This window comes from Lacerta agilis, chromosome 18 (assembly GCF_009819535.1).
Source record: "Lacerta agilis isolate rLacAgi1 chromosome 18, rLacAgi1.pri, whole genome shotgun sequence".
Lineage (NCBI taxonomy): Eukaryota > Metazoa > Chordata > Lepidosauria > Squamata > Lacertidae > Lacerta > Lacerta agilis.
Window position 1 is genome coordinate 11,199,927 of NC_046329.1, and position 16,835 is coordinate 11,216,761.

At 50.4% G+C, this 16,835-nt stretch overlaps 1 protein-coding gene across 1 annotated transcript; it reads right to left on the bottom strand.

The window, feature by feature from the left end:
• Positions 1-362: 362 nt before the first annotated feature.
• On the bottom strand, positions 363-7,995 carry IFI30 (IFI30 lysosomal thiol reductase). Its single transcript, XM_033136585.1, has 7 exons — positions 7,715-7,995; positions 4,417-4,599; positions 4,239-4,313; positions 2,919-3,014; positions 2,620-2,775; positions 1,565-1,633; positions 363-495 (listed from the first exon to the last, which is right to left on the bottom strand). The coding sequence occupies exons 1-7, from the start codon at positions 7,850-7,852 to the stop codon at positions 418-420; spliced, it is 795 nt and encodes a 264-aa protein (XP_032992476.1). The 5' UTR covers positions 7,853-7,995; the 3' UTR covers positions 363-417.
• Positions 7,996-16,835: the final 8,840 nt, after the last annotated feature.

Genomic DNA, 16,835 nt, shown 5'->3' on the forward strand with positions numbered 1-16,835 from the left:
GAGGGAGAAGGTATGAAAAAACAACAACAACCCAGCAGTGGTTTTTGCAATTCGCAACAAGGGAACAGGGTTCCTTTTTTTTTCCTCTCCAGGATTGCAGGATCAGAACTCGCCTCCCTCTAGCCCATCAGGTACGCCGTAACGGCGGAAGGAGGAGGAAGAAGTGGTCCCGATTCTCGTTCCGGGCCCCCCAAAATGCCTGGCGGTGCTCCTTTCATTTTCTTCCTCCGCTCCTCGGTTCCAGACCTTGTGGCGGGGAGTTCCGCGGGGGAATAACGACAGACTGGATTGCGGCAGGGAAGATGCTTCCTTCGGCCCACCCGAGGTGGGTTGGGCACCGCGGTTGCGTGCGTGTTTTTTGGGGGGGGGACAGCCCCAGCCGCAGCCCCAGAGACAGACGTTGTGGGGAGAGAGGAGCTAGATTTTCAGGCAAGTATCTTGCGGGGAAGCCGGGAAGGAGCTGCCTTTGTGTTGGCAGGCGGGAGGCAGCTCTCCCTGCAGGGACAGAAGGGGAAAAATAAATAATAAAATCGCAGAGGGACCCCTGGGGGACATCTAGTCCAGCCCCCTGCAAATGCAGGGATCCTTTGCCCAAAGTAGGACTCGAACCCGTGGCACTAGGAGGCAACCCAGCACACAAGTTTCCTTTCTGCCCCACCATTTCTCCCTTTTGTCTCCCCCATCTCTGTCTCTCGCTCTTTGGCATCCCCCACGGGGTCCCTATAGGGCACCCTCAGCAAAACAGAGGCAGGGGAGTCTATCGCGACGCGATTAGGATATATTAAAAGAGGGGAGACCAGGGTTGAGCAAAGTGGCGGGAGGCGGGCGGATATAAGGAAAACATCCCAGAAGGTGGGATGGGAATAGACAATCATGCAAAAGAATTTATTTATTTTTTAAAAAAATTTTTTAAAGCCCATTGGAATTGTACGTGGAATTTCCGGAAATTTTATTTTAAAATTAAAAGGGGGGGGGGGTGAAAGCAAAAAAAAAAAATGTATGTGGAATTTCTGGAAATTAAAAAAAAATTGTATGTGGAATTATAGGTGGAATTTCTGGAAATTTAAATTTAAAATTAAGCAAAAAAATTGTATGTATGTGGAATTATATGTGGAATTTCTGGAAATTTGAATTTAAAATTAAGCAAAAAAAAATTGTATGTGGAATTATATGTGGAATTTCTGGAAATGTAATTTTAAAATTAAAGGGAGGAAATGATGAAAGCAAAATAATTGTATGTGGAATTTCTGGAAATTTAAATTTAAAATTAAGCAAAAAAAAAATGTATGCATGTGGAATTGTATGTGGAATTTCTGGAAATGTAATTTTAAAATTAAAGGGTGGGGCGGAGAGAATTAAAGCAAAAATAAAAGAGGCAGGGGAAAGTGACCCCCCCCCCAAAAGTGGATCCTTGGCCCTCCCCACACCATCCCAAATTCATTGTGGGAGGGCTACGAGCCCCAGATAGGAGTGGCCCTCTAGAGGGGAAAGAGAAAGGGGGAAAGGGGTGGGGCAAAAATATTATTATTATTATTATTATTATTATTATTAGATGAGCACTTGCCTTATACAGCTTACAGACGACACCAAGGAGGTTGGATTGCGCTTCGCCCTGGAGTTCTTCCGTGTGGTTCTAGGGTTGGGGGGCGGAATAAGAAGGAAATCAGTGGGGCAGGCGATGGGGAGGGTCCCCCGAAACCCCTTCCCTGCGGCAGAAAACCCAGGGCGCTCCGCCGGAATAGGAACGGGACCCCCGGAAATCCACCCAGCCCACCCAGTTTCTTTATTTGTTGCATCTTCAGACCTAGAGATGGAAGAGGGAACCCCAAAGGTCCTCTAGTCCGACCCCGGGCAGTGCAGGAATCGCAGCTCAAAGCGGCGGGTGCGAATTCTCCCGTCTTCCCCTTTTTATCGCCGCTAGGAGCCTAGGGGTTCGATTCGCACCCCAACCGGGCCTCACTTTTCTGCCCCGCTTCCCCCCCTCTTTTTTTATCTTCACAACTGGACAGTTCTGCCAATGCAAGGACTCTTATCTACCCCGCAGAACTTCTCCTTCGGCCCCCTAAATCTGTTCTGGGTTTTTTTTTCTCCTACCTTCTAGAGCAGGGGTCAGCAAACATTTTCAGCAGGGGGCCGGTCCACTGTCCCTTATGGGGGGCCCGGGCTATATTTTTTGGGGGGGCGGTGTGAACAAATTCCTATGCCCCGCAAATAACCCAGAAATGCATTTTAAATAAAAGGACACATTCTACTCATGTAAAAAAACACGCTGATTCATAGACCGTCCGCAGGCGATTGGGCCGGATCCGGCCCATGGGCCTTTGGTTGGCTACCCATGTTCTAATCTAGAGCATATTTAGGAAATGGGGGGAGATATGGGGGGATATTTCCAAGCACAGCTAAACATTCTTGCGCCAGTGGAGTCGTTGGGTTGGATATTGCCCCCAAAGTGCTAAATCAGTGTGGTTGACACCTGAAAATCCCTACATCTTGCAATGCAAATTATTATTTATTATTATTATTATTATTATTATTGAAATGCAAATTATTTTACATGAGTTGCCCAAAGAAATGGTGGCATGGGGACCGTCAATTGGGCCACCTCCGGCCAGGACTTACCCCGTTGACAGCGATCCACGGCACATACTTGTGGGGCGGGCGGAGGGCATCGGTCAGCTGGGCATTCTGGTGCATGAGCTTGTTGCCCAGATCTCCGCTCACGCAAGCCGTGACGTTGGCAAGGGTGGCCTCTCTAGGCGGGTACAACTTCATGCACTGGAGAGATCAGAGGAAGGGGTTATCCCCCTTCTTCCCCAAACCGGAGACCCTGCAACCCCGGGGATTTCCCGCGCTGGAAGCAGCCGCCGCCGCCACCCCTGCGAGGCGGTTTGCCGCGGGAAGGGATTTGTTGAACGTACCATTTCCAGGCTCTGGGTGACGTTGGAGCTCGACTCCATGCAGAAGATGAGAGGGAAGTAGCTCCTGTCGTCGCCGAGCAGGTGGATGAGGCAGGCCTGGGGGGGGGAGCAGGGGGTAAGGGTTAGAGCGGGAGGGGGGAGGTTCGTGCTGCTGGCCAAAGCTCAAAAAAATTGGAAGGGGCCCCCAGTGGCCATCTAGTCCAACCCACCCCCTGCATCTTTTGCCCAGCCTGAGTCGGAGTCCAGCAAACTCTGGAGGGAGACAGGTTCATCTTCCCTGCATGATCTGCGAAAAAGCATTTCCCCTGGAGTGAATATGCCTCTTCGGGGTAGAAATAATAGAAGGAGGAGGAGGAGGAGGAATAATAATTGTTCTAATTATTATTATTTACATAAACCTATGTATTCTATATGTTAAGCACGCAAGATAGATAGATAGAGATAAAAATAGAGATAGAGATAGATAGAGATAGATAGATAGATAAATAGATAAATAGAGATATAGATAGATAGATAGATAGAGATAAAAATAGAGATAGAGATAGATAGATAGATAAATAGAGATATAGATAGATAGATAGATAGATAGATAGATAGAGATAAAAATAGAGATAGAGATAGATAGAGATAGATAGATAAATAAATAGATAAATAGAGATATAGATAGATAGATAGATAGATAGAGATAAAAATAGAGATAGAGATAGATAGATAAATAAATAGATAAATATAGATATAGATAGATAGATAGATAGATAGATAGATATAAAAATAGAGATAGAGATAGATAGAGATAGATAGATAAATAAATAGATAAATAGAGATATAGATAGATAGAGATAAAAATAGAGAGATAGATATAGATAGATAGAGATAAAAATAGAGATAGAAATAGATAGATAGATAGATAGATAGATAGATATAAAAATAGAGATAGATAGATTAGAAATAGATAGATAGAAAGATAGACAGAGATAAAAATAGAGATAGAGATAGAGATAAAGATAGATATAGATAGATAGATAGATAGATAGATAGATAGATAGATAGATAGATATGCCTGGAGTTCTGTGATAATTTGGAAGATTTAACCAAAATAATTATTTTTAAAAAGGGAAAGGCTCCGTAAGTTCGACTTTTTTGTTTGGTTTGGACAACGCCAAAGAAATCCTCAATGTCCCCCGAACACGAGGCTGACAAACAGAAGCCTCTTCCTGCCAGGTGAGAGAAAACCCCGGGAAGCGGAGGAGGCGGAGAGGTCTTGGCACGCACGCTGGCACTGCAGGGCGGGGCCCGGCCTGCCTGCAAGGGTTCACCCACCTCCATCAGGTTGCCCAAGCATTCCTCGGGGCCGTGCTGGCACTCGAATTCCCACTTGGAGGGGCCTTTCTTCTCCTGCGAGAGAGGAAGGGAGAGAGAGAGGGCGGGCGTCAGGGGAAACGAGGCTGGGTGGGGGTGCACCCTCCCACCCACCCCTGCCCAGGGGATCAGGACTGACCTTGGCGTTCCCGTAAGGGACCAGGGTGATTTCCATGGCGTCGAACACCAAAAGCCAGGTAGGGAAGAGCTGGAATACCAGGAAGGTGCGGCAGGCAGAGCAGAGACTCTCGTAGTAGAGGCTGACGGAGACGGGGTCGGCTTTCTTCCGGGGGGGGCTCAACCGGGCGCAGTGCTTCTCTGCCTGCGAAAGGAAAGAGCGGTGAAGCCTCCAGCTGCAGGGGCAGCGTACCTTCAAAAGGACGGGACGTTTGGTGCTAATACATGCACCAAAACCGGAGTTCTTCCTGTCGGGATGGATGGATATGCAATTAGAAAAAGCAGGGGGTGCTGTGGTCTGAACCACAGAGCCTAGGGCTTGCCGATCGGAAGGTCGGCGGTTCGAATCCCCGCAATGACGGGCTGAGCTCCCGTCGCTCGGTCCCTGCTCCTGCCCACCAAGCAGTTCGAAAGCACCTCAAAGTGCAAGTAGATAAATAGGCACTGCTCCGGCGGGAAGGTAAACGGCGTTTCCGTGCACTGCTCTGGTTTGCCAGAAGCGGCTTAGTCATGCCGGCCACATGACCCGGAAGCTGGACGCCGGCTCCCTCGGCCAGTAAAGCAAGAGGAGCGCCGCAACCCCAGAGTCGTCCATGATTGTACATCGTATTGTCGTTTTATCGCTATGGCCAGCGGCCGACGCAAACAAAGATTATTCATTTAATTCTTTTGTTTGTAAGCCGCTTGGGGATTCGTTTGAACGAAAAGCAGCATAGAAACAGAACAAATAAAATGATGTCGTCGTCCCCCCCGCAAACCGCAACGGCCCCTTGCCCCGCCAGCTTCCTCCTCCATCTTTCGAGAGGGAAGTGAAAGCAGCTTGGGGGGGTGGCTTCCGAAATGCGAGGTGGGGCTTTCCGTAGGGAAACAACCCCCCCCCCCCAAAAAATAAGATGCTGAAAAATTGGGTGTGCTACAAATGCAAAGCTGCGTTGGGTCAACGAGGACATGTTTTGCCTCTGCTATTTCGAGAGCTCCCTTAACCCTGAGTTTTGGTCTATCTATAGCTCAACACCGCCCGCGCTGGCCGGCAGCCGCTCTCCGGAGCTACCATTGGAGTTTGAACCCGGCACCTTTGGCTCGGATCCTCCCGCTCGGCCAGAAAGCTCTCCCTGGGTTCCTCTGGGCCTCAATCTCTCAGCCTAGCCTACCTCGCAGGGTTGTTGGGAACGTGACATTGGCTCCCAGTACGTTTCCGAGCACAATTCAAAGTGTTGGTGCTGACCTTGAAAGCCCTAAATGGCCCAGTATCCCTGAAGGAGCGTCTCCACCCCCATCGTTCTGCCCGGACACTGAGGTCCAGCTCCAAGGGCCTTCTGGCGGTTCCCTCCCTGCGAGAAGCCAAGCTACAGGGCCTTCTCGGTGCTGGCACCCACCCTATGGAACGCCCTCCCATCAGATGTCAAGGAGATAAACAACTACCAGACTTTTAGAAGACATCTGAAGGCAGCCCTGTTTAGGGAAGCTTTTAATGTTTAATTGATTATTGTATTTTAACATTCTGTTGGAAGCTGCCCAGAGTGGCTGGGGAAACCCAGCCAGATGGATGGGGTATTAATAATAATAATAATAATAATAATAATTACTATTATATGCTGAGCGTTTGCAGGGAACCTCGGAGAACAGTGTCTCCCTCAGCCACTCCTGTACGGAACCTGTTTCATGGCACGGATTAAGGGATTGGCAGTAGCTGATGAAATACTATTTCAAATCTTCATGTCGGCCAGGCTGCCTGTTGAAGCTGATGGGGAGATGAGAGTTCAGTCACATATGCAGGGCCCCAACCTCAAACTAGAAGGACAGATCCTGAAGTTGAGGCAACAGTACTTTGGCCACCTCACGAGAAGAGAAGACTCCCTGGAAAAGACCCTGATGTTGGGAAAGATGGAGGGCACAAGGAGAAGGGGATGACAGAGGATGAGATGGTTGGACAGTGTTCTCGAAGCTACTAACATGAGTTTGGCCAAACTGCGAGAGGCAGTGAAGGACAGGCGTGCCTGGCGTGCTCTGGTCCACGGGGTCACGAAGAGTCGGACATGGCTGAACGACTGAACAACAACAACAACCTCAAACCGTCATGCACCAGAAGCACTTAGTCCTGCTGGCCACATGGCCCAGAAAAGCTGTCTGCGGACAAACGCCAGCTCCCTCGGCCTGAAAGCGAGATGAGCGCCGCAACCCCAGAGTCGCCTTGGACTGGACTTAACCATCCAGGGATCCTTTACCGTTTACCTTTTCCTCTTATAATGGCAATGGTGCCCACCTCTCAGGTGCCGGAACTGAGCTCTGGCTGAAAAAAGCCCTGATGATGATAATGATTCTGTGCCCCCTTGGCACGGGGGACCCGCCGCCAGCACCACCCCAGCACCGAGTCCAGCCCCCTGTCCTCCCAGTGAGGTGCCCCCCAAGAGGCAAAAGCAAGACCGGAGAGCACGGCCTCCTCCCACTCTTCCAATGTGGTGTAGTGGTTAAGAGTGGTAGACTCGTAATCTGGGGAACCGGGTTCGCGTCTCCGCTCCTCCACATGCAGCTGCTGGGTGACCTTGGGCTAGTCACACTTCTCTGAAGTCTCTCAGCCCCACTCACCTCACAGAGTGTTTGTTGTGGGGGAGGAAGGGAAAGGAGAATGTCGGCTGCTTTGAGACTCCTTCGGGTAGTGATAAAGCGGGATGTCAAATCCAAACTCTTCTTCTTCCTCCCCACCACTCTTAAGGTAGACTGCCTCTGTCCACGGCAGGAGTGCCAACTTGCCTGCGGCCGTGGGTGCCCGTGGCTGTCATGCAGTGTGCATGGCCCTGGCACCAAAATTTTGTGAATGCCCTGACTCTTCATGGGGAATTTTGTGGGCCCCAGGGCGTTGCCACCTATAATCCTTGGGTCTCCATTTAGGAATCATAAAAAGACCCCCCCCCCCTGCGGCAGTTGTATCAGGCCAAAAGGGGCGCATCGGAGTCCAGCCTCCTGCCCCCCAGTGGCCAACCAGGTGGTGCCCCCTTGGGAAGAAACCCCCCGCCCAACCCCCCAAGCAGGACCCGTGCGCCACAGCAGCCAATCGGAGTCAGCCGTTCCTCCGAGTCCGGGGGGGTCGCACAAAGCACATGGTGGCAGCCCCCCCCCGTCGCCACTGCTAGCCCCCCTTCCTCTCTCGAAGCCCGCAACGTGGGTGGCCACCCCTCCCCCTCCCCTCCGCGTTGGATCCGGATTTGCCAACTCGGCTGCGCGCAAAAAAATTGCGCTCTCCACCTTCGCCCTTTTCTCACCTTGCAAGCCTGCGCGATCTCGCTGGATCCGCACCACTGGTGCGGGGGGTAGTCGCAAGGGGCGCCCCCCAGGGCGATGCCCGCCGTGCCCCCCAGGCAGCAGAAAGCGGCTATCGACAGGAGCCAGGCGGGAGCCATGGCGAGGAGAGGTGCCGGGCGGTGCGCAACGGCAAGGCGGAGTGCAAGGCGAGGGCGAGTCGGGCGGCTCTTAAAAAACCCCTTTGCGAGCTCCGCCCTTTCCCTCTTCTTCTTCTTCCTCCTTGCAACCCGTTCGTCTTCTTCTGCTGCGGTTGTGTGTGTGTGTGACTCAGCCAGCTCCAGAGGAGGAGGAGAAGGAGGCGGACTCTTGGGAAGCCCCAGGCCGGGAGATTTAGGGGAAAGACCACTGTGCGCGCGCCTGTTTCAAAGCAACAACCAGCAAACGTTTTGGCGGCTTCCAGGTGTTGCGGGGCTGCAAAGTGTCGCTATTTTACGGGGAAATACCCTGGAAGACAATCTTACTCGGCTGTGTGAGTTATCGCCAAAGAAAGAAATTTTTCCCCCCAGGGATTTACGGGGGGGGGGGAGTAGGTCCCCCCCCAAATAAAATACAATTAACCAAACATTTTCCAGTAAGTATTCCCTTTAAAAAGTCGACGTCCCTTCCTCCCACACTTTCATGGTTATTTTTTTTGCGGCTGCATATTGATAATATTATAATTATTCTACAGCTTCATTTCTCAGCTTAATTCTCAAAGTAACTTTCTAGTGCTGAACATTCTCCCAGCCTACTAGCGTGCTGCTAACATGTTTACAATATTTTTTTTAAACTACAAACATTTTGCAATCCTCTTTGAAGCCGTCTTGGTTTCTGATTTGATCCCGGAAAGTCCCGCTTTTCCTTAGCATATCCCCATTTTCATGGGCAAAGCGTTGGAGGGGCTGGAATAGGACGTCCCTATTTTCCGGGGAGAAACGTTGGAGGGGAGGGGAAGTTCCTGGAGAGTGGTGGGGGTCCACCTCCAGGGGTGCCAACTTGAATAAAATAAGCCCCACCTCACATAATCAATGCCATGAGGTGCCATGCACATGCTATTTGAATGGCAATGCGCACCAATGTTTTATTGGAGGGGTGAGGTCCCTAGGAATTGGCTCCTCTGGGACACCCCCCCCCCCCAGTTCAGATTGGACAGTGGACTGACTGACTGCCTGGCAAGGAGGCGACGGGGGTCACCTCAGGTCCCAGCAAGCATGCAAGAATTTAACACACTGATATAAATTAAATTCTTACAACAACACGACCCAGATATTTGCCTCCTACCAAGGGAAATTGTGCAAGCCCCCAGGCAGAGCCCGTCTGCTGACAAAGCTGTTGAGCAACTCCTCTTGCAGCTTTGACAACAAAAGGTTGGACTTTGGAATTGGCAGCTGACTCGAAAGGGAGAGAGATAAGGCATCAGTTTTCGCTTGGGAGTTTGCATGTCACAACACCAAAAAACACCCCAGATCCTCAGCTCTTCAAACTGGGCTGGGGACCTGGGCGTAGCCAGGGGGGTGAGAGTGGGCAGGGGGATAGATCAGGAATATTATTGAAAAGTGTTGAAAGCACTCAAATACTGAGAAGGCCTACTAATGTCCTCTTCTTTGCAGGGTTTCCCAAGAAACTTCGGTTTCCTGAAAGAAAAGCAACTTTGATTTCCTAAAAAAAAAGTTTCTTATAGGAATTCTGAAGTCATATAATAAATGTTCATAAATGTACAAGGCAAACACATACATAAATATACATAAGTATATCAACCACATAGGTAGCCGTGTTGGTCTGCCAGTCAAAACAAAATAAAAAATGATAAAAATTCCTTCCAGTAGCACCTTAGAGACCAACTAAGTTTGTTCTTGGTATGAGCTTTCGTGTGCATGCACACTTCTTCAGATAGCACATGTCTGATATAGTACAGGAGAGCAATCCTGATGCCATTTTGACTCTCCCAAGTTGACCTCAAATATTTCGGGTGGCGCTGTGAGTTAAACCACAGAGCCTAGGGCTTGCCGATCAGAAGGTCGGCGGTTCGAATCCCTGCAATGACGGGGTGAGCTCCCGTTGCTCGGTCCCTGCTCCTGCCCACCTAGCAGTGCGAAAGCATGTCAAAAGTGCAAGTAGATAAATAGGTACCGCTCCGGCGGGAAGGGAAACGGCGTTTCCGTGCGCTGCTCTGGTTCGCCAGAAGCGGCTTAGTCCTGCTGGCCACATGACCCGGAAGCTGGACGCCGGATCCCTCGGCCAGGAAAGCGAGATGAGCGCCGCAACCCCAGAGTCATCCCTTTACCTTTATTTCTATGCAAGGAGGAAGGAAATGGGAAAAGCTTTCCAATTGCCTTTGGACTGTAGGGGCTTACACCTCATTGTAAATGTTGTTGTTGTTCAGTCGTTCAGTCGTGTCCGACTCTTTGTGACCCCATGGACCAGAGCACGCCAGGCACGCCTATCCTTCACTGCCTCCTGCAGTTTGGCCAAACTCATGCCAGTCGCTTCGAGAACACTGTCCAACCATCTCGTCCTCGGTCGCCCCCTTCTCCTTGTGCCCTCCATCTTTCCCAACATCAGGATCTTTTCCAGGGAGTCTTCTCTTCTCATGAGGTGGCCAAAGTACTGGAGCCTCAACTTCAGGATCTGCCCTTCCAGTGAGCACTCATGGCTGATTTCTTTAAGAATGGATAGGTTTGATCTTCTTGCAGTCCATGGAACTCTCAAGAGTCTCCTCCAGCACCATAATTCAAAAGCATCCATTCTTCGGCGATCAGTCTTCTTTATGGTCCAGCTCTCACTTCCATACATACATCACTACTGGGAAAACCATAGCTTTAACTATACGGACCTTTGTCGGCAAGGTGATGTCTCTGCTTTTTGAGATGCTGTCTAGGTTTGTCATTGCTTTCCTCCCAAAAAGCAGGCGTCTTTTAATTTCGTGACTGCTGTCACCGTCTGCAGTGATCGTGGAACCCAAGAAAGAAAAGTCCCTGTATATACAATCTGGCAAGTATCTGTTAGCTGAGATCAATATGTGTAAGAGATTCAGGAACTAAGATTTTATCTCAAAGGAACGGCCAGGCTACCCAGAAAAGGCAATCAGATAAGGCGTGATCAGGGACTTCAGTTCTTCTAAGAGCTTATAAATTATTCCTGTAACGAGGCCCCAAGTCCCTCCCAATTCTTGGGGTCCTGAACCCAACATCTCGAGGAATCTGAACCTGTCGGACAAGTTTTCCGATGACCTCAATGTCGTCACCAGCATCCCGTAAATCAGGTTGCAGGAGCTGCAACTAAGTGAGGGGGCCTGACGGGCTCATGGGTGGGGCTTTTTCCTTCCGCCCCCTCACCCGGCTGCTAGGCAGGAAAACAGGAGCCAGGGTGGAGTCCGAGAGCTGGAAGGCGAGATAGGAGAGACACAGGGCTGCCTGCTCTGACTAATGCAGAAGCGCGGTTTGCTGGGCTATTGATGTTGCCGGCATCTCCATCCCACGCTCAGGTGTGTCTTACCTGCAAAAACGAAACCATGCACCCTAAAGCAGGGGCCAGCAACCTTTTTCAGCTGTGGGCCGGTCCACCGTCCCTCAGACCATGTGATGGGTCAGACTATATATTTTTTTGGGGTGTGTGAACAAATTCCTTTGCCCCACAAATAACCCAGAGATGCATTTTAAATAAGAGGACACATTCTACTCATGTAAAAACACACTGATTCCCGGACTGTCTGGGGGACAGAATTAGAAGGTGATTGGGCCAGCGTCTGCCTCCCCATGTTCTAGTAGCAGGTGGTTCCCCAGACTTGCTTGCCTGAACTGAAGTTCAATACGGATAAGACAGAGAGTTTTTAGTACAGGGGCCAGCAGACTTTTTCAGCAGGGGGCCGGTCCACTGTCCCTCAGACCTTGTGGGGGGCCGGACTATATTTTGGGAAAAAATATATGAACGAATTCCTATGCCCCACAAATAACCCAGAGATGCATTTTAAATAAAAGGATACATTCTACTCATGTAAAAACACGCCAATTCCCAGGCCATCCACGGACCGCATTTAGAAGGCGATTGGGCCGCATCCGGCCGCCGGGCCTTAGGTTGCCTACCCCTGCCCTAAAAAGTAATAACCACCAGTGGTTCTCCGACATTTCTCCCTGGGCCACACTTTTGGGATGAAAGCTTGCTTGCGGCGCACCAAACTTTCCGCCGGTAAGAAATATTATTACCGTGGTTCCTTGGTTCTCAAACGCCTCGGTCCTCAAACAACTTGGAACCCAAACACTGCAAACCCCAAAGTAGGTGTTCCGGTTTGCGAACTTCTTTCGGAAGCCGAACGTGCTCCGATTTGAGTGCCACACTTCTGTTTTGACTGTTACGCTGAGTTTTGTCTGGTTTTGCTGTTTATTTTACATTTTTGAGACTGTGTGGAGCTGCTGATGGACGGATTGTGCGACCGCAGGACATTGGTTTATCGCTTCCATTTTACGGATCGACGGTCTCGTTAGGAGAGTGAATTTCATGTTCAATTGCTCTCTTAGGAACGGATTAATCCATTTTGGATTAACCCATTTCTATGGGAAAGCGTGCCTTGGTTTTTGGAATGGACTTCAGGAACGGATTCAGTTTGAGAACCAAGGGACCAGTGTATTATCAAAATCTGCAGGCTTTCGGCTGTTTGAAAGGAGCACGTGGAGCGAATACCATTAAAATAGCTCCGGGCGACAGATGTCCGCCCCCCCCAAATTCAGCTGGAAATGTAACTTAGATTTGCTCCCCTCCCTGGTCTGGACGGGGTTAGATGGTTCAAAGCCAGCCAGGCTTAGCCACCTACAAGAAAAGGGAACTGCCCGCCCCCCTCGTGCCCAAATTAAGACCCACGAGTCTCACTTCTCTTTTCCAGAAAAAAAGCCTCACTCTTTCTCTTCCCCCTTCTCAAGAGATTCTGTTCCTTAAAACGCTGGTTCTAAAAAAATGCAATAAAAAATACAAATGTCTTGCCTTCATATCCCTCTAATTTCCCACCGGGAAAATTCTGCCAACAGGTCCAGTCAGTTCCAGATCCCCCTCCGGCGATGGATTGAAAGATCACAGGGCTGTACAGCAGGGAGGGACCCCCAGGGGTCATCCAGCCTAACCCCACCGACGCGGGTGTCGCTGCTCAAGTTCAGAGTCGAGCGCTGGACCGGGACTTGGGTTCGAATCCTCGCACTCGGCCGGCAAGCACCTTGGGTGTCCCTCCTTCAGCCCAACCTCCCTCCTCGCAACAGGGTCGCTGTGGGGATTCGACGAGGACCCGGGTTCAGATTCCCGCTTGGCGAGGAAGCGTGGGCCAGCCGCCCTCTCCTGGCCTACTGTGCAAGGTTGCCGTGAGGCTAAAAAAAGAGATAAGGGGAGAGCCATGCAAGACTCTGTAGGGCTCCAGAATTCAGAGTTTTGCGGCTTTGTACCCCCTTCAAGTTCAATTTTAAGTCTACTTAAGCTCTGTCAGCAGAGCAGCAGGAGACTCTTAAACACAGGGTCACGCGTTCGAGTCCCGTTTTGGGCAAAAGGGGGCTGGACTAGATCAGTGTTTTTCAACCTTTTTTGGGCAAAGGCACACTTGTTTCATGAAAAAAATCACGAGGCACACCACCATTAGAAAATGTTAAAAAATTTAACTCTGTGCCTATATTGACTATATATAAACTAATTCTCTTGAATAGGAATCAAATAAACACAAATCTACCTCACATAGGAGGCAGCATGTTGGGAGCACATGCCCTGCTTTCAAGCTTATTCCCATTGGGCTACTGTGAGAACAGGATGCAGGAGGGGGGCAGACCTTTGGTCTGATCCAGCAGCCCAGTTTTCTTATGGAATTAAACAAGAGGAAATGAAAGAGTCGAATATTTGCTACGAAAGAATGCCAATGAGTTTTATGCTGGCCACACACAGCACTGATGCTGAGAGATCTCCAGTTATAGCAGCAATTCACCAAAATCAGAGCTAGGAGGACAGCCATAAATAGATAAGTAGAAAAGAAAGCTGAGTTTGGCAGGCTCTTCAAATACATATTGCCCTGCCCCAAGCCATCATTATAATAGACGACAAATAGGAAGGCAACAATGGGTTAATAGTGCTTGGAGGGGCATGTTTTGCCCTTTATCTGCCGCCTTTCTTCTACTCTGGGACCCCAGCAGCCCCCACGAAGCTCTCCTTTGGGTCCCTCAGCAACCCCCCCCCCGCATTTGACGGTCTACTTCGGGCAGGAGCAGCGCAGCGAGCGAGATGTTGGGGGCTGGGGGGGCCCAGCGCTCAGGTTGCAACAGGCCGCTGGCTCTTGGGGGATCTTGTTCCCTTATTGCACGGGCTGCGAGGCGCTTCGCCATGGCCGGCGGGAAGCCCCTCCGCCCAGCTGGTCCTGGCGCTGGAAGCTCTTCTATGCAGCCCTGTCGGGCCGGGCAGCGCTGCACAGAATCCTCGGGGCGAGAAGCCCGTTCAGGAGGGCGCGCATCAAGGAGCGCTGCCTGTTCCCACCGGGCCCCCGTCCTCCCCACAGCCGCGCCGGTGTAGAGGCAGCGAGGGGATCCCCCGGGAGAACCCGCCGGCAGCCTCCTCCCCCCGCGCCGGCTCCAGCGCCCCCTGCTCCTCCTCTCAGGCGGGCGCTTGGCGAGGCTGACCTCAGGTGCCTGCGCGGGGGAGGGGACGGAGGGCTGGCTCCCCCCCGCCGCCCGGGTCTAGCCAAAGGCCAATGAAGAGGCACCGAAAGTAGGGCTGGGGAGCCCCTCACGCCCCCGCCTCCTCCCCCTCGCCTGTCCTGCTGGACCCTGGCCGCAGCCGCAGCCCTCTCCTCCCTTTTGTGTGTCTTTTCACACTGTGTCCCTGCGCAGCCCGAAGCGGGGAGGGGGGTGAAGAAGAAAGAGTCCCCCGGCGGGTGGGCGCGCTGGCCGACGAGGCAGAGAGAAGCCATTCGGCCCTCTGGACGGACGGACGCGCTGCTGGCCGGAGGAGGGCGATGCCCCAGAGAGGCTAAATGGTGCCCCGACGGAACACGCTCGCCGCGGAAATTTGACATTAAAAAAAAAAAATCTTTCGAATTTTCCCCACGGAACACCAGGCAACATCTCGCGGCACACTAGTGTGCCGCGGAACAGTGGTTGAAAAACACTGGACTAGATGACCGCTGGGGGACCCCTTCCCGCCCTCAATTCTGCAATTCATTACAAAACTATGTTTCTTCCGTCTCGCCGTCACGCACGAGGAGACCGAGTCGGCCGCGGAGAACGGAAATAACCGCGACGTGCCAAACAACTCGCCGCAAAGCCACGTTATGCATGAACACCTTTTATTTTTAAAGTACCGTACAAAACTTTGCTTTTAAATAATTCTCCCCTTTCCCTACCCCCCCTTTTAAATCTTTGTATCTTACAGTAACAAATCTCGGACACAAATACACAATGATTTTCGAGGGAACTTTCTCGTCTGTTTGTAACGTCGGCGGGGCCAGCAATAATTTAGAAAAGACCCACTTAAAATATCTGAAATTGATGATGGCGGAGGCAGGAAATGGGTATTATTAGGGGTGTTTATAATAATGGGTATTATTAATAATAGTGTTAATAATAATGGGTATTATTAGGGGAAAACTTTTTTGCAACTGGGGGGGTACTTTCGTAAACGATTCCTTTGCACTATCGAAATGCACACTTGGGTTATAACTTTTTCACTTTCTCCCCCCCCCAAAAAATAACAATTTCTTGCAGCTTAAAGGGATGAACTTTTGCTTGGAAACACTGAAAAGGGGACCAATTCTTCCCAGGAAAAGGTCACCCCAAAAGGAAAAGTTGGAATCAGGTTGATACTCCTAAGTACCCGCACTTAAAAAAAAACTTCACGGAACAGTTTCGAACTTTTCCCAGCTGCCCAGAACTTCCTGAAACGGCCGAGAACGTTCTGGAACAATCCAAAAATCGGTCTGTATTAAAAAAAAAATTCAAGGGTGTGCCATAAGGGGTGTGCAAATGTGCAAAACATTGCACGGGTGTTAGAAAGTTTGCAAGCTCCGAACGAAGAAAATTAAATTAAATTAAATTTGCAAGCTCTATTTTTCCATGCTATGCGTACATTACAAAATGCCTCATACAGTCCCCTAGACAAAAATCGGTTTATTGATTTCGAGAAGTGAACTTTCCCCAAAGATTTGGAAACGGCAAGACGGTTCGTTTTTAGGCAAAAGTTCGTCCGGCTGAGCTGCAACGTTGTCAGAAAGTTATAACCCTAGCTCACACACACACACACATTTTTTGTAGGGTGCAAAAATATGGATTTTAATTCTATTTTTTGGGGGGGGGAGAAAATTTTTTCTTGGGGAGTGGGTAGATCCCAAGGGGTTTCCTGCTAGGAAGACAAAAAAGGAACGGGCCCTGGGTTCGAATCGCGGACCCAAACAAGGTCTGTCGCACGCACAAAACACAACACAAACCATGTTACACAAGGGGAGGGGAGACTTGTGTAGTGTTCAAATGGCTCTTTTTTGGGGGGGGAGGGAGAAAAAAAGGATTTTGCAAGGCCACCCGCTCCAGACTTTGGGGTGCAGAGAGCAGGCACACTTGGGTGCACAAAGAGGAACCCCAATTTTAGGAAAGGGGGAGATTGGCTTGCTCCTTTTACCCCCGTTATCCGCCCCTCTTAGCTTGGTGGGGGGGGGGGGTCAACCAATGGCTTTACGTTCAAAGGATCTATTTCCCCTGCACAGCAGCTGGTAAAATAACTTGCAAAGTAGTTGCCACACACCACATCTGGCTGCAAATAGGGCTTGTTTTCCATTATTATTATTTTTTTGCATATTTAAGAAAAAAACTAAACTAGACTCTGCATAGGAGACCCAACGCCCGTTTGGCTCCGGGGGGGTGGGTGGGGGGCGGCGAGTGCGGAGGGCTGGGGAGCGGCATAAAAAAGAAAGAAAGAAAAGGAGAGCGCCCCCCCCCCGGCACGCTCCAAAATGAAGAGACAGGCTGTCCCACCGCGGGAACAGCGAGTACCGAGATTTGTCTCTGCCAAAAAAAGAGATAAAAAGTAAGAGTCTGTGCCCGTCCTTCACAGATAAGGAGTGTTGTTGTTTTTTTAGGAAGGGGGGGGGAGCTTGAA